We start from the raw sequence: 18,445 nt of genomic DNA, 5'->3' as shown, positions 1-18,445 counted from the left end.
CCATATAAATGACATCTACCGTTCTGCCATCATCAATCCTCTTTGTGACTTCTTCAAAAACACAATCATATTTGTGAGACATAATTTCCAATGCACAAAGCCCTGGTTAATTGTAGCATCTGATTTACCAAATAGATTTATGAATTCAGTACTGTTAATCAGGGATGTTAATCTACTAGTTCCTGCTTCAAGTGGCTGAGGTGTATGGTATTTTATTTATAATATCATCTTTTTGATTGATATGTGTTTATCTAGGTTAAATATTTGCTGGACATGAATATTTTAGTCTTCATTCCAACCATTATCCTGGGAATTGTAGGAGGTCTGCTGGGAGCATTGTTTGTCTCCATGAACCTGAGAATCAACAAATTTCGGACAGAATTCTTTAACTTAATTAAATATAAGTTTGTGCAAAAGATGTGCAAGCTCACAGAGGCAGTCCTGACACTGGTGAGTTTCTTGTGATGTTACTGCTGAACTCAGATTATTTGATTTGCTTTTCTGCCAATACTTCCAATTATGTCCCCCTATGTGATTTATGCTTTTTTATACTGTCTTTAGGTGTACTGCTACACTTCAGTTTCAGGCTGATTTCTTCATCATAACCTGTGTAACACAATTATTGTTATATTACTCAGCTGTCGTTCGTACTTGTAAGTAGAAATAGAAAAATAGAAACATTAAGTATCCTGTCCGGTTATAATTGTAAATCAGGAGATGGAAGTGAGAGAGGATCTTGGTGAAATTACTGTTCAGGAAGTGGTACTGAGCAAACTGATAGAGATGTGGCTGACAAGCCCTCGGATCCTAATGGACTTTGGACATGGGCCTTAAAAGAATGCTAATAACCTCCTGTGTTGGCATTCATTTTTGAATTTTTTTTTGATTATGGAAAAGTTGGTCTGGAAAGTAGCAAACGTAAGCCCTTTATTTAAGATGGAGGGAGGAACGCAATAGGAATCAATAGACTAGTTAGCCTGGCATCTGTCATTGGTAAGGTGTTCATTGATCATTAATGACGTTTTAGTATGGCATTTAGAAAACTGCAAGTAATTGGGAATAGTCATCATGGTTTTGTGAAATGAAAATCATGCTTAATATATTTATTAGTGTTCTTTGAAGGAATAACATGTGCTATGGCTAAAAAGGAGCCTATTGATATGCTGTACCTGGATTTCCATAAGACATTTGATAAGGTTGTCGTATGAGGATATGTTCGACAGGCTGGGCTGAGTTTAGAATAGTGGAGAGTAATTTTATTAAAGTGTATAAGGTATTGAATGGTCTTGACAAGGTGAACATAGAAAGGATGTTTCCTCCGGTGAGTGAGTCCAGAGATCACACACAATGTTTTAAAGTATTCCCCCTTTTTGAGACAGAGACAAGAAGATTTTTTTTTCTGAGGGTTGTGTGACTTTGGAATCCTTTGCCTCAGAAAGTAATGGAGATAGGTTCATTCAACATTTTTAAGGTTGAGGTAGATAAACTTTCGTTGTGTGCTTTTTGTCCACATCTATGGTTTGTGTTCAAGGCCAAGAAATACCTTTAGGCTTGGACTTCTTCATAATACTTTTACAACATATTTAAACTAAATTCTATAATATGTTGTATTCAGCTTTGAACCAGGCTCTAATCTTACTATTGCATTATTGAATTTTTCCATAAATTTTCCCACTAAATGCTCGTCTGAATGTTTCCAGCTTTCACATGGCTAGACTTAATGCTCTGCTTTGTTTTTCATACCTTTCCCACTTCCCCTTAGCTCCATCCATATTATGCTAGTTATGCCCAGTGAGGAGACCTTCATGACATCATCCAAGATTGCAATAGGGTCCTAAAGGAGAAAGTGAGGACTGCAGATGCTGGAGATCAGAGCTGAAAATGTGTTGCTGGAAAAGCGTAGCAGGTCAGGCAGCATCCAAGGAGCAGGAGAATCGAGAAGAAGGGCATTCCTGAAGAAGGGCTCATGCCCGAAAAGTCGATTCTCCGGTTCCTAGGATGCTGCCTGACCTGCTGCGCTTTTCCAGCAACACATTTTCAGATAGGGTCCTAAAGCCTTTACACAACAGACACATTTTATTCGGCACAGGAATCAAAGGTTACTGGGGGTAGATATGCGTGTGGAATGCAAAACACAGATAGGTCATCTTCAATTTGACTGAGTAGTGGAACAGGCTTGAGGGCCGAATGGCCAATATCTACTTGTAACTGATGATTGTGTGTACCCAATGTGCCTTCTTCTCTCCAAGGAGAACAGTCCCAACTCTTCAAACTATCCTCATGATTGAAGTTTCTTGTTCCTAGAACCATTCCTGTAAATCACTTTTGCATCTTCTTCAATGCATTCACATCTTTCCAATGTGACATTCATATCCATACACAAAGTCCAGCTGTGATCTGTGCACATAGACACCCAAGTTCCTCTGCTCCTACACATCTCCTTAGAATTTTACCAAGTATTTTATATTATCTCTCAATATTCTGCCAATCAAATCTCAGACCTCTCTGCATTGAACCTCATTAGCCACCTGTCCTCCCACTCTGCCAACATGTCAATGTCCTTTTGGGATCTGCACTGTCCTCCTCACAGTTTACAATTTCTCCAAGTTTCATGTCACCTACTAATGTGAAATTATCCCTTGTACACCAAGGTCCAGACCATTAATAAAGATCAAGAAGAGCAAGGATCCCAATACTGACCCCTAGGAACTCCACAGGAAACCATCCTCTATTGACAAATTTTGTATCCATGTTGCTACTATCTCTATCATGCCATGACCTATAAACTTTCCTCACAATTCTGTTGTATGCCACTGTTTCAATTGCTTTCTGGAAATCCATGTATACCACATGTGTCATCCTCATTGACCCTCGTCTCCCACTTCAAAAAACCCCAGCTAGTTAGTTAAACACAATTTCCTCTTCAGAATTCCATGCTGACTCTTCCTGGTTGATGCATGTGAATGCCATTCCCTGTAGATAGTCTTCCAAGCTTATTTCCATTGTTATTTAGATTTTATCACTGTTCCTTTATTGTCACAGGGTCAAAATCCTGGACCTCTCTCCTTAGTATCTTTCCAGCTAGCATACCTGAAATTAGAACAGATAGATCATTTATGAAGTTTGATATTTTGTAACCTTTATTTTCAGATAATCACAATTACGGCTACTGTCTATGTGCCTTACTTCTTCCCATGCACATTGCTCTCTAGCCATGAGTCTGAAAACAGGTAAGAACACACTTTTCTCTTTTCCAATCCCAAACCTTCCCTCTACTCCTCTGTTGAAACCTTTAGTTCCTCATTGAAATACCATTTCATAGGAACAGCAGTTTTTTCAACACGTGAGAGATTTGGTTTTAAATGCTGGTTGGGCTATTCACTTGTGTAAGTCATTCTGTTCTCACCCTTTGTTCTCACCCACATGTACTTCCTTCAATGATCATTGGATAATCAATAGCAAGGCTACTAGAATACAGGGATTAATGTTTTCATCAGGGAAGAGAAATGTTTTAAACTTTGATTATAGACAGTAAGAAAAGAGAACAATGTAATTTTGAAAAGGGAGGTGTGTATTTCTTGTGATTGTCTTGTTAATTTGAAATGCCAACAATAACATATTGTGGATATAATTAAAGAAGGCTATTTATTCACACATTCCCCCCAAAAATCTAACACTGTGCCTCTCACTAGTTACTCGCTACTCACACACACACATAGAAGTGGGCAGTGAAATTTTACAAGTTACAAATAAAGGGACAGTTCATAAGCTAGGTTTGCTGAAGTGATTCTTTTCTGTTCTTGAACTCTAAACATAGAAACATAGAAAATAGGATCTGGAGTAGGCTTTCAGCCCTTTGAGACTGCTGAATGATTACCCTGGCTGATTATCAGCTCAAGAACGTGGTCCTGTTCCCATTTTCTCCCTTTATTCTTTGATCCCTTTCAAGAATACATTCAGTGTTCTGGCCTCAACTTGTGACAGAGAATTGCATAGACTCACCACAATCTGGGTGAAGAAATTTCAGATCTGGTGAGTTCAATACCCAAATACGATTATTATTCAAAGATGTATACTTTTGAGCATTAGATGAAGTCAGTTGTTCATAGTCTGACTGGACCATAGAACAAAACAGCATAAGAAATAAGAGTTGGAATAGGCCAACTGGCCCTTCAAACCTATCCTGACAGTTATCAAGATCACATTATTTGGAGTTTTTTTTGCATTTTCTTACTTGTAGAGAACCAGTCAAAATGGGTTGCTGCCCTTGCTGCTGCTGTTTCTTGCTGTGTTGTTTGTAGACAGGTTGGTTTCTCCCTGGCTCTTGAGTATGATAAGAATCTGTGTGGCTCTAGTGTGATCTGGAATCAGATTTGGTGATTGGTCCAGAATGATTTGAAGTTGGAGGTCATTGCTTTAAAATGAGGAATGGATTGAGGTCATTCACACCTAGTTATGATGGACTGTTTACTTAATAACTTCCTTTTTTTTGTTTATTTATTTATTTTAGCATTTGCAGTCATCAAGTCTAGACTTGCAATTTGGTAAGATAATATGAAGTGTTAATTCACCAAATGGGTGTTATCTTGGTATGTTTATTCACGGAAGGTTATTGTCATTTAATTAGGAACTCTTCAAACATTTGAAATAGTTTTATGTTTGTACAAAAATTTGCAAAATCACTTTTCCTTGGGCAACCAACTTAACAGTCTATCTGTGTCCATTTTAAATTAGTAAAAAAGTAGTACCAGAAAATTTCAAACAGATTACAGTTAATATTTCAAAGGTTTTGTATGGGAAACAGTTCACGTTACAGAAGAGGAGGATTGAGAGGTCTTAGAGAACATAAAGGAGGATAAATCTTCGGGACCTGAGTTAATGTATTGCAGAACATTGTGAGCAGTAAAAGCGACATCTTGCAGAAATATTTGGATCATCTATAACTATGGCTGAGGTGCCTGATGACTGGAGGATGGCTAATATTGTACCTTTGTTTAAGAAAGGTTGTAAGGAGAGACCAGGGAGCTATAGACCTGTGAGTCTGACTTCGGTTGTGGGTAAATTGATGGAAGTCATTCTAAGAAATGGGATTTATGGATATTTAGAGAGGAAACTCCTGTTTCACAAACTTGAGATTTTGAGGAAGTTATCAAAAAGATTGATGATGGCAGAGCAGGAACCATCGTTTATTTGGATTTTAGTAAAGCCTTTGACAAGGTTCCACATGATAGACTAATTAGTAAAGTTAGGTTACATGGGATTCAGGATAAGCTTGCCAATTGGATACATAATTAGTTTAATGGCAGGAGGCAGAGTAGAGGGTTGCTTTTCTGACCGGAGGCCTGTGAGCAGTGGGACCTAGGGAGACAGGTAAATAATTCTTTGAAATTTGTGTCACAAGTAGACAGGGTGATTAAAAAGACATTTGGCATGCTTGCCTTAATTGTTCAGTCCTTTGAGTTTAGGAGTTGTGAAGTCATATTGAAGTTGTACAGGACATTTTGTGAGACCTCTTCTGGAATATTGTGTCCAGTTCAGATAGCCCAGATATAAGAAGGTTAGTATCAAGCTGGAATGGGTTCAGAAGAGAGTTACCGAGCGTTGCCAGCTACGGAAGATTTGAGTTTTAAAGAAAGGCTGAATAGGCTGGGACTTTTAGTACTGGAGCGTAGAAGGTTCAGAGGTGATCTGATAGAAGTTTATAAAATAATGAGAGGTCTAGATAGGGATAATGGCATTTGTCTCTTCCGTAGAGTGGAGATTTCAAGACTATGGGACACATTTTTAAGGTGAGAAGAGATTTAAAAAAGACATGAGGGACAAATGTTTTACATGGAGGGTGCTTCGCATGTGGACTGGACTTCCTGAGAAAGTGGTGGATCTGGGTACAATTACAATATTTAAAAGACATTTAGATAGATGCATGAATAGGAAAGGTTTGGAGGGATATGGGCCAGGAACAGGCAGTGTGACTAGTTTAGTTGGGATTATGTTCGGCATGGACTGGTTAGTCCGAAGGGTCTGTTTCCATGCTGCATGACTCTATGACTCTCCGGCATGCAATTTCTGGGCATGACACTGAAATAGTTGAATTCAGTTTTTAATTGCATGAAATTTCATGATTCCTTTGAATCTTTTACAGATTAAATAAGGAATTCTGTGATTCTGTTGAATTTTCCATTGAACCTCTGAATATGTGGTTTATTTGATTAAATTAAACTTGGAAGTTATAACTGATTGACCTTTTTTACTTCCAGGCTATTACAGACAAGGTGATTTTAGTGCCCCCATTGTTGTCCTTATTAGCTAACTAAATACCCACCAGAAATTGAATCTGTGAACTGCACTATATGTTTCTGAGTTGGTATTTCACCACTGAACCAAATGAAAGCACCAGGTAACATGGATTTTTAATAACCGGTATCCTTTACCCATTGTCAGTGAAACCTATAAACTTTGAACCAGGTAGGGAGAATGTTCCTGATTAATGGGGAATCCAGAACCAGGCTTTTTTAAAAATTCATTCATGGGATGAGTGTGTCGCTGGCCAAACCAGTATTTATTGCCCTTCCCTAAATTGCCCAGAGGACAGTTAAGAGTCAATCACATTGCTGTGGGTCTGGAGGGACATGTAGGCCATACTAGGTAAGGAAGGCAGATTCCTTCCCTGAAGGACATAGTGAACCAGATAGGTATTCCAATAATTGACAATGGATTCAAGTCATTATTAGATTAGTACTTCCAGATTTTAATGAGCTTAAGTTACACCATCTGTCATGATGGGAATTGAACCTGGGTCCATAGAACATTACCTGGGTCTCTGGATTAACAGTCTAATGATAACACCACTAGACCAGTGCCTAGCCACTGTGGATATTGGGTAGGCCTTTTAAAATTAAGATAAGAAGAAATTTCCTCTGATTACTGAGTTGGATGATCAGCCATGATCAAATTTAATGGTGGTCCAGGCTCAAAGGACTGAATGGTCCACTCCCATTCCTATTTGTTACATTTCTGAAATTGTTATGTCTGTTACGTAACAATTACATCACATTAGTAAATGCCACTCCCCTTTCCTCCTTGCTGCTCACTCAGACTAAATCAAGTCATCTCCCGTTTGATATTAAGCTGACTTCCACTCACCTTAAACTATTCACAGTGGACCAAAAACAATCAGAAGGTTTTCTAAATGGTTAGGAGCTAGAAACTGTGGATGAACAGGAACTTTTAATGGTCCAAGTGTAGAAATCACTACCAGCGGATGGGTAAAACAAAAATATAATGGTTTTTGGAGCAATACGTTCTGTTCTGGGCACCACAGTTCAGGAATGATGTAATGATTTTGGAAGGAGTGCAGTGCATAATTATAAGTGTTTTATGGACAAAAATAGGTTAGGTTACTTAGAGTTGTTTATGTATTTCTTCGTATGTGAAAGGTTGAGAACAAGATTTTTCATGCTACAGTATTTAAGATGATTGAAGCATGATAAAAAGAAAAAGGGGAACTATATTTTGCTGTGGAATCTCGATCAAGGAGTAATAACTTTAAAATTAAAGCTCTGCCATTGAGGGAGTTGTCAGAAAGCATCTAATTGTATCATGGAAATCTGAAACACTCACATTGAGACAGACTGTTGCCAAGTTGCCAATCAAGGCTCAACTGAGGCACACTATCTCTGGGCAGTGTAGTGCTGGAAAAGCACAGCAGGTCAGGCAGTACCCGAGGAGCAGGAGAATCAACATTTCAGGCATAAGCCCGTCAAAAGGAATGAGGTTTGTGGGCCGGGGAACTGAGAGATAAATGGGAGGGGGTGGGGTTGGGGGGAAGGTAGCTGAGAATGTGATAGGTAGATGAAGGTGAGGGAGAAGGTGATACATCAGAGAGGACGGTGGAGCAGATAGATGGGAAAGGTGATGGACAGGTCAGGAGGGCGGTGCCAAGTTGGAGATTTGGGGCTGGGATAATGTGGGGGGATGGGAAGTAAGGAAACTGTTGAAATCCACATTGATCCCATGTGGTTGCAAGGTCCCAAGGCAGAATAATAAGGCATTCCTCCACCAGGCGTCGGGTGGTAAAGGTTTGGCGATGGAGGAGGCCCAGGACACGCAGGTCTGGCTATAGTTCTAGGCATTACAAATATGTTGTGCATACATCTTGTATTCTATTTTTGCTCTAATGCTATATTATGAAGTTATTCTTGTTTATTCAAAAGTGTGGAATCCTGTGTTTTTAGTATTTTCGTAAGCCCTTTGGATGTCTCAATTTACTCAGTTTAAAAATCATGGTTATTAGTCCAGATCATCATATAAGGTTAATTATCTGGTGTGGAATTCTGACAACCTTGTATGATGATGGAACAATAAGAGGCTGTAGGTTTGTAGTTTTAGATGAGTTACAGGGAGCATATGAGACGGAGCTGCTTATGCAGTGTGTTGTAATGTTCTGGCACAAACTGCCTCCATGGGTGGTAGAAATAGAGTCAATGAATGATTTGAAAAAGAATTAAAATGCAAGGTTACAGTTGGGGAAATTGGACTAGATTGCTTTTCAGAGAGCAAGCATAAACTTAATGGATTGAATGTCCCATTCTAGTTTATTCATCTTGAGCAATGCTCAACTCCATCTATTGCTGCATCACCTTGTTTCATAAATTATTTTAGGGGGTAAACTGTTGGCTGTTCTCTGTTTTCGCATTTGATCTTTGGATATGTCTGATTCTAATTTTGCTGAGGGCATATAGTTTTAAACAGCTAGTGTGTGACTACAGTTTCAGGTCTAGTGAAAGCAATTAATTAACTTTGTTTTTAACAAAATCCATCACGTGTCTTTTATTTTGGTGTCAAGCTATGAATGACCAGATTTATTGATGTTGATTTCATTGCTTCCTATGCATGGGATTTGAGCTTTTTTTTTGCTCCATATATTCCATCATGCTCAAATATCTTTACCCTCATGTGAAGAAGGACTTTTATGTCAGACATAAAATGACCTTTTACTCGTTTATTTCACAGCCACACCTAACATCAATATATTGGAATAACATTTTCCATACCTTTTCTCTATTTTATACCTTTATGATAAGATTGTCTCTCTCAAGTATCTGTTCTAGGCAGAAAAGCTAACATTGTGCCTTAGTTCTACACACATTCTCATAAATTCCCATTAGAGATCAGCTTCATTGCTTTGCACTATTACTGCTGTTGAATGGATCATTTGTATCTTGATATGCAAAAGTCTTTGGAATTAAGTCTACAATTAGATTTTTACACTATGGTGTTATTGATTTTCCTGAATATATCCTTGTTCTCCCTTTGGCAGGTCAATACCCTGAAGTAGTTCTGCAGTTTAGAATCAAAATTAATTGCTCACTTTTCATGTACAGCTTGATACTTAAAACTAACTCTCTGGCTAATGTTAAATTATTGAGAAGTAGCATTTTGGAAGTCATACCTTGTCTTTATTTTACTAATTTGAAGCCACATTTGTGCTATCATTCAAGATAGCAGCCAAATTGACATAAATTAATAAGTGAATAACGGACACACAGAATAAGTTGCACTGAATTATTCTAATTAAAATACCTAAAATACATATTTCTTCTGAAATGTTTTAATCATTATTGTAACAAAGAATTGTCATTGCATTGCTGATTCTAAAATTTATAGAAACCACGACAGGAACTTTAACTTAGCCCTCCTATTTTGAAAATTTCATTTTCAGTAATCATTTAGTAAGTGTTCCTAGTTCATCTCCTAACACTTCCTTTGTTTGGTATTTATTGTTAAATGTATTGCAAGAAACACAGTTAAAATTTTTCTCTCAATGATTAACTAGATCATTATGCAACAACATTTCAACAGAGGCTTCTCACCTACTGAGTAAGACAGAGTATTTTAACTCCTATAACTGTCCACCGGGAACAAGTTGGATTGGATCCAATGGTGTAAAATATTCAAATCACACTTACAATCAAGGTAATACTGGAACAAGTTCTGGAATTTTTGAGGGATTGATATTTATTTGAGTGGCAGGGCTGCTGATCATGTTCCTGTTGAATATTCCATAACATGCATATCAAACCTTGTATGTGGTAGAGACTTTTAGTGATCTGGAAGTGAGATGATCACTTAGGAATATTCAGTTATTGTTCTGCTCCTGTTATGCTTCTTAGTGAGCTGAATTGTTAATAGTAGAGGATTTTGCTTATGTTGAAAGTCACCTGGATATTTTTGTCATTTTCAGTTAGGAAGCAATTAGATATCACAAAGTGCTGTTTGGATGGATGAACTTAAATAGATCAAATAGTATTCCTTATCTATTCTTGACACAATATTTTTTATTTGTACTGCTACTGCTGTTACTTGCATAACAATTTAAGTCGTAATAATATATATCAAGTGTAAGTTTTATATGAAATATAACAGCCCAAAATACCCCAAAATATCAAATGCCAATTATAGATTTCATATAAAATGAATTACTCTATAATACTTTTATCAGGTTATTTATTTTCTCTTATGCTCAACAGAACAGAATCATTAAATTCCAAATCTCAAAGGGAACAATAGTTTACACACTGTTATGACTGATCACTGTGCACAAGTCCCTAATAAAATGCAATTCCAGATGGAAATCCCTCAAATGTTGTATTGGTGCCACACAACACCCATGAAGTGATCATCCCCAATAAGTGAGAATGTAACCATTGCTCCTTACCATTCAATGGCATTGCTATCATTGAGTCCTCCATTATCAACATCTTGATAGCTATTATTGTCAGCAAGCTGAACTGGACTGGCTTCTGGCTACAAAAGCAGATCAGAGGCTAGGAATCTTCAACTCACTCCTCAAAGCTGTTCTATAAGGCTAAAGACAGGAGTCAATAATAATCAATTGCCTGGATGGGTACAGCTCCAATAAAAGTCAAAAAATCTTTATGCTATTCAGGGCAAAGCAGCCCAATTTATTGTTATCACATCCACCACTATAGCTCAGTAGCAGCAGAATGTACCATCTACAAGACGTACTACAGAAATTCCCCAAGGCTGCTTAGATAACACCTTCCCAACCCTTGACCGTTACCATCTAGAAGGACATGGGCAGCAGATACATGAGAACACCACCACCTTCGAATTCTACTCCATGCCAGTCACCATCCAGACTTGGAAATATATTGCCATTCCTTTAGCACCGCTGGATAAAATTCCTGGAACTCCATCTTAAACAGCATTATAGGCCTACTTATAGCAAGTGGACTGCAGCAGTTCAAGAAGGGAGCTCACTGTCAACCTCCTAAGGGCAATTAGAGTTGAGTAATAAAAGCTGCCCAGGCACCTAAGCCCACACCCCCTGAAGTGATTTTAAAATATGGCTATGCTTTGGGGGAAGAGGGATGAACTAGCACCACAGCTTTACTCAATCCACACCGCCTCCCACCCCCCCCCCACCTTCCCTTTCCTTCCCGCATCCCTCCCCCCTTCCCCCCTCCCCCCCCCACATAGATGCTCATGTTAAGGTTAATCTTTAAAAAAGGATAACTTCCCTCAGAGATAACTTCTCCATCATTGTAAAAGAAACCAATTTTAACAGGTTTCCTTGAGTTAAAGAAAGAGTGAGTTTATTAAAATGTGAGAAATATTATATAAACGTGCACAAATACACGATTAGAATTGAGAGATGAGTCAAAAAAGTAAAAGAGAGTGACTTTATTTCCTTTTACCTGAACATGCATGTTTTATAGAAGTTCTCAGCTGTGTCCATTGCAGTTTAGTACAGTGTAACTTGAGCCAATAGCTGGCACATTAACAGGCATGGGGTTACAGTTTTTGTAAGATCAATTTCTTTTGTATTCCTGGAAGAATACAACACAAATATGTGTTTCACCCAGATCTACCTTTCTTTTACATCCTAGCATGTTCACAGCCTGGGGCACAAACCACAGGAAATTACAGTTTATGTTTTGAATGACATCTCCTCATTTGAAGTGTTACTGTCTAAAGTTCTCTTGATATTGTTCAGGCGTGATCTTTCATGAATTCTTTTGAGACTAAATTCATAGGTGGCTACTGAATTTTTATCTTTTTGCTTGCGTGTCTTTCTTTTAAAAAGCATATGTTGTACTTTAAAAAAAAAATATCCATAACTAATTCAGGATTGTGATCCATTTCATATAATTGCATGAAAAGAGGAATTTTTTTTGTCAAATGAATTCTGATTGGTAGAAAGTGCTTTGGAGATTATATTAGGAAACAGCTAACTTTCAAGCTTCTGTTTTCATTCAAACCAGATAGATTGACCCTGATTGTTTAAAGCATTGCCATAAGGAATGCATACAGGAATAAATGTCTCCTTTGATTAGTTGAAAAATCAAAATGTGTGGGCATGTACTTTCTTTTTGTAAAGGAACCCAACTATAAAACTGATTGTTAATTGTAACTTGGTCATTCACATATTTTTTAGCACAACCTGGATTGTGTAGTAACTATTGGTCACTCGTGAAATAAAGGAGGAGAAAGTGAGGACTGCAGATGCTGGAGATTAGAGTCAAGATTGTGGTACTGGAAAAGAACAGCAGGTCAGGCAGCATCCAAGGAGCAGGAAAGTCTATGTTTTGGGCCATACCACACTCTCCACTCATGGAATAAAGACTAATATCGCACACTCATTTCTGAGTTTTGCAAGCAAAAAATGGCTGAGTACAGTCAGTGTGCTGCCCTTTTTTTGCAAATAGCTGAAAGACCTTAGTATAAAATTGACAGTTAACTGTTCCATGTACATTCTCCATGCCAACGCAACTATCAATCAGAGTCAAATTACCAACCGATCAGCTCCTCTCGTGTAGCATAAAGTTTTCTTCCCTTTTTGAAATTGCATTCCTTGACTTCTATTCTGATGAGTGCAGGAAAAAAGATTTCAATAGCATTTTTCAATTTTGACCATGCTCAAGTTCTGTACTTTTCAATAAATTATCCACAGGATGTGAGTATTACTGGCAAGGCCATTATATACTGCCCATCCATAATTGCCTAGAGGGCAGTTAAGAGTCGCCTACATTGCTGTGGGTTGGAGTCATATGCAGGTCAGACTGGGTAAAAACAGCAGATATCATTTCCTAAAGGGCACTAGTAAACAATATGCTCTTTAAAATGACAACCAGTAGTGGTATCATGATTGCCATTCCAGATTTTTATTGAATTCATATTTCACCATATGCCATGGTGGTGTTAAAACCTATCTCCCAGAACATTAGTCTGGGGTTCTGGATTGCGAGCCCTGTGATATTATCACTACATCACTGCTTGCCCCATGCAACTTCAAAAATATCTAATCAATTTAAAATCACAGGAGATCACCTTGAAATATTAACTTTTGATTGTTTTCTTCCCATGGTGCTGACCATCCTGTTGAGTTCTTCCAACAATTTCTGTATTTATTGTGTATTATATTAAAGTGCCATCTAACTATAAGTTATTGTTGCTATTTTATTGTGGATCCACACTACCTTAACTGTTGTGTCTGCCATCAGCTGCTGCGCTTCTGTTTGGTAATGGACAGGATGGAATTGTGTATCTCTTCAGAAGAGGGACGCCTGAAGAATTTGGATATGCTGCTCTCTTCACAACCCTTGTTATTTACTATCTATTTTCTTGTTGGACAGCTGGTACTGCTATGGCATGTGGACTTGTCATACCAATGCTGTAAGAAGCATTTTACTCTAACAGAAACATGTTTTCCAGTGTACTCTCTAAAAAGGCTGACAAATATGTTTATCTGATAAAGTGACCTAAATGTTTGAGTTATTAATTTAATGCTAGTGAAAATCCAACACTTCCAACCTTCATAAACTTAATCCCATTCAAAACATTGCTGCTTGTTTCCTAATCCTCATTAGATTACCTTCAGACATCACTCCTGTGCCATGAATTTCACTGGCCCCCGGTTAAGCAATGTCAAATTTTTACATTCTCACCTTGTTTGTAGATCCTTTAATACCTTTGTGCCTCTCCAACTCTATAACTTTCTCTAGCTCTGCAACTCTGATATACCTGCAGTCCTCTGATCCTTGTCTACTGGGCAATTCTGATGTTAATCACTCCAATTGTAGGGTGGCCCAGTGGCACAATAGTGCCTGACAGTGCCAGGGACCTGGGCTCAATTCCAGCTGTGTGTGTGTGTGTGTCACTTGCATGTTCTTCCTGTGTTTGCGTGGGTTTCCCTTGGATGCTCTGATTTCCTCCCACAAAGATGTGCAGATTAGATGGATTGCCCATGCTAAATCACTGTCTAGTGTGCAGGCTAGGTAGATTAACTATAGTAAATGGGGTGAAATGCTATTCTGACGGTCAGTGCAGACTTGATGAGCTGAATGGCCTCTCTCTGTACTGTAGGGATTCTATGATTCTGACTGTGCTAACCATGCCCACAACTGTCAAGGACCTCAAGTCTGGAGTCCTTCTATAAACCTCCTTCACTTACCCAATTTTCTGTAAAACATTCTTTTTACACTAAGCTTCTAGCTACCTGCCCGAATATCTCATGTGATTCAGTGTCAAATTTTGTTTGATAACACTTGTGTGAAGTATCTTGGGACATTTCACTGCACTAAATGAGCTGTATAACATGCAAACTGTTGTTGCGGCTGTTCTCGATAAAATGGTTTGGATCGAAGAATCTGTTCCAGCCACTCTCTGCTTGTTTTGCCTGCGTTGATTTCTGATGCAGCCTGTTTTTACCTGCATCAGTCCCTGGTAGCGCTTGTCTTAACTAACACTAATATCTGGTACAGTTTGACTTTACCTAAGACATTCTGTTTTATACATTTTTGGAATATACATGCACACACACACGTGTTAATCTCTGGTACAGATATGTGTTCACTTAATACAGTCTACCTTACACATGCCTATCTCTGTCTTCACCTATGACAGCCTATCTTCACCTATGTCAATCTCTGATATACTTTTCCTTTACTTGTGTCAATCTCCAACACAGTTTGCCTTTATTTATGTCAACCTCTGATACATCCTTCACAGGAGGCTCCCAAGCACTGATGATGTAACCGAGAAAGGGGACGAAACGTTTGCGACAAAAACTCCCAGCTCGGCGAACAGAACCACAACAACATCCTCCTTTATCTGTGCTAACATCAGATGCAAATTTTCCTTAATTACATCATTATCTGGTGTAGTCTGTTTTAGTCTTAGAGTCAAACAACACAGAAGCAGACCCCTTGGTCCATACTGATCTGACATCTCTATCTGACCTAGTCCAGCATTTGGCCCATATCCCTCTAAACTCTTCCCATATATCCATCCAGATGCCTTTTAAGTATTGTAATGGTGTCCGCCTTCACCACTTCCTCTGGCAGCTCATTCTATAGATGCATTAAAGGTTTCCCCTCAGGTCCCTTTTTAAATCTTTTCCCTCTCACTGCAAAACCTATGCCCTCCAGTTTTGGACTGCCTTACCTTAGGAAAAAGACATTGGCTATTCGCCTTATCTATGTCTCTCATAATTTTATAAATTTTATAAGGTCATCCCTCAGCCTCCCATGCTTCAGGAAGAAAGAGCCCCATGCTATTCAACCTCTTCCTATAACTCAAACCCTTCAATCCCAGCAATATCCTTGTAAATCTTTTCTGCACCCTCTCAAGTTTAACAACATCGTTCTGATGGAAGGAAGACCAGACTTGTATGCAGTATTTTAAAAATGGCTTTACCAATGAGCTGTACAAAAAGATGTCCCAACTCCTATACTCTGTGTTCTGACCAATCAAGGCAAGTGTGACAATGCCTTCTTCACCACCCTGTCTACCTGCAACTCCACTTTCAGGGAATTATGAAACTGCACCCCTAGGTCTCTTTGTTCGGAAACATTCCCCAGGGCACTATAATTAACTGTGTTAGTTCTGCCCTGATTTGCCTTACCAAAATGTAACACATTTTTGTAGATTAAACTCCATCTTCCATTCCTCAGCCCATTGTCCCATCCAATCAAGATCGAGTTGCAGTAATCTTATTTGTTGTCCAATATACTACTAATTTTGGTGTTATCTGCAAATCTATTAACCACACCTCCTATATTCAAGTCCAAATGATTAATTTTAATGATGAAAAGCAGTGGATCCAGCCCTGATCCTTGTGGAACACTGCTGGTCACAGGCCTCCAGTCTGAAAAACAAGCCTTTACCATTAGACTCATATGAGGACATATTTGAGGCAATTGTTAGAATATTTTCCCTATAGCTTACCTGTGATCCTCAAGACATTGATCGCAGTAGGAATTGCCCAAATAGCAGCACAGTGTTATTAGAATGAAGATCAAATCTGATCATAAGAACATTAAGCCCCCATCTCTACATTGCGACTTTAATAAACAATCCATGGCTGTATCATTTTCTTTTCTCCAGAGGAATATTTCAGATTTGATCTCTGTTTGTTCATTGGAAGGATAGTTTGTAAATTTATAGGTGACACCAAAATTTACAGTATAGTGGAGAGCAAAGAAAGTTACCTCAGAGTACAACGGGATCTTGATCAGATGAGGCAATGGGCTGAGGAGAGGGAGATGGAGCTTAATTTAGATAAATGCGAGGTGCTGTATTTTGGAAAAGCAAATCAGGACTTATACACTTAATAGAAAGGTCCTGGGGAATGTTGCTGAGCAAAGAGACCTTGGAGTGCAGGTTCGTAGCTGTTTGAAAGTAGAGTCGCAGGTAGATAGGATAGTGAAGAAAGTGTTTGGTATGCTTTCCTTTATTCGTCAGAGCGTTGAGAATAGGAGTTGAGAGGTAATGTTGCAGCTGTACAGGACATTGGTTAGGCCACTTCTGGAATAGTGTGTGCAATTCTGGAATCCTTCCTGTTGGAAGGATGTTGTGAAACTTGAAAGGATTCAGAAAAGATTTACAAGGACATAGCCAGGGTTGGAGGATTTGAGCTATAGGAAGAGGCTGAATAGGCTGGGCCTGTTTTCTCTGGAGCTTTGGAGGCTGAGGGGTAACCTCATAGAGATTTACAACATCATGAGGGACGTGGATAGGATAAATAGACAAAGCCTTTTCCCTGGGGTGGAGGAGTCCAGAACTGGAGGACATAGGTTCAGAGTGAATGGGGAAAGACATAAAATGGACATAAGGGGTAACTTTTACTTGCAGAGGGTGGTGTGTGTATGGATTGAGCTGCCAGGGGAAGTGGTGGAGGCTGGTACAATTACAGCATTGAGAAGGCATCCGGATGGGTATATGAATAGAAAGTGTTTAGAGGAATATCGGCCAAGTGCTGATAAATAGGACTAGATAAGGTTAGGATATCTGGTCGGCGTGGAATGAGTCGGACTAAAGGATCTGTTTCCATGCTATACATCTCTATGACTCTGTAAATGAATTTCCAAGTGGTAAATCAGGAACATAATAGGTTTTACACTTTCTATTCTTGATGTATAATATTAGTAAATTTTCACCAGTAAAATGTAATTGTGAATCTATTTTAATTATGGTCTGAAAGCTTTTTTTTTAAGTTAAATTGTATGAGAAGCACCCTAGAACTGATTATCTTCTTCATCAGGTACACTGGAGCATTATATGGCAGAATAATTGGTCTCATCATGGTGTCGATGTTTGGTGTCCAAACTGAAAAATATGGGGAATGGATAGATCCTGGCCTTTTTGCAGTAATTGGAGCTGCCTCATATTTCTGTGGGGTTTCTAGACTGACCATCTCGCTCACCGCTATCATGGTAAGATATGTTCATTGGCATCATCTTTAATTATGCTTGCCAATAGTGGTTTTGTTTTTTAAATTTACACTGGCCAGTTTTAGATATCTTAGAAAACACCAACTAAATGGTACACTTGTTTGGTCCTAGCTCAAGTTTCCTTCTATTTCTGTCTCTGATATCTGTGACTGTTTTGTTCTTGTCTTCTATCCTTACTTGTGTTCTACCTTTTCTATTGGTCAAAGCTTTTGACTCTAACACTTTAGTAATAAAGGCCACAATTCCATTCACCTCTTTCCTTATTTGCTGCACCTGCATGCTATGCCTTTGTGTTCCATACTTAAGAACATCCATTTCCCTCTGCATGACACTTTTCTTTTAGTCTTTTTTAGTTTAAATAATAGCCTGCCTTTTGATTCTTCTGAGCAAAATGCACAAACTCACTGTTTATTACAGTGAACTCTATATGACAAGTTTTTCTCTCACCCCATCTATATTCTGTTACAAATTCAGTATTACCTCATCACAACATGTCCTCCCAACTATTTTTGTATCATCAGCAAGTTGGATCTGCCCCTCCTTTAAGTCATAGAGTCATTGAGTCATAGAATCATAGAATCTTACAGCATGGAAGCAGGTCCTTTGGCCCAAACTGGTCCATGCTGACCAAAGTGTCTCTTGCACTAACCCCATTTCCCTGCAGTTGGCCTATAACCTTTTAATCCATG

The 18,445-nt window shown here is 38.6% G+C and overlaps 1 protein-coding gene across 2 annotated transcripts in view; it reads left to right on the top strand.

Annotated features, from left to right (window-relative positions):
* The window catches only part of LOC132815428 (chloride channel protein C-like), a 126,781-nt gene that overhangs the window by 24,898 nt on the left and 83,438 nt on the right, over positions 1 to 18,445 (top strand). For both annotated transcript variants that reach the window (XM_060824353.1, XM_060824352.1), the window contains 5 exons: positions 256 to 450; positions 3,151 to 3,230; positions 9,836 to 9,975; positions 13,527 to 13,698; positions 17,567 to 17,738. In XM_060824353.1, the coding sequence (XP_060680336.1) occupies positions 256 to 450; positions 3,151 to 3,230; positions 9,836 to 9,975; positions 13,527 to 13,698; positions 17,567 to 17,738 (759 nt within the window). The remainder of the gene's footprint in view (positions 1 to 255; positions 451 to 3,150; positions 3,231 to 9,835; positions 9,976 to 13,526; positions 13,699 to 17,566; positions 17,739 to 18,445) is intronic.

The sequence above is a fragment of the Hemiscyllium ocellatum genome, chromosome 4 (assembly GCF_020745735.1).
Source record: "Hemiscyllium ocellatum isolate sHemOce1 chromosome 4, sHemOce1.pat.X.cur, whole genome shotgun sequence".
Taxonomy (NCBI): Eukaryota; Metazoa; Chordata; class Chondrichthyes; order Orectolobiformes; family Hemiscylliidae; genus Hemiscyllium; species Hemiscyllium ocellatum.
This window is presented reverse-complemented; position numbering and strand designations above follow the sequence as displayed.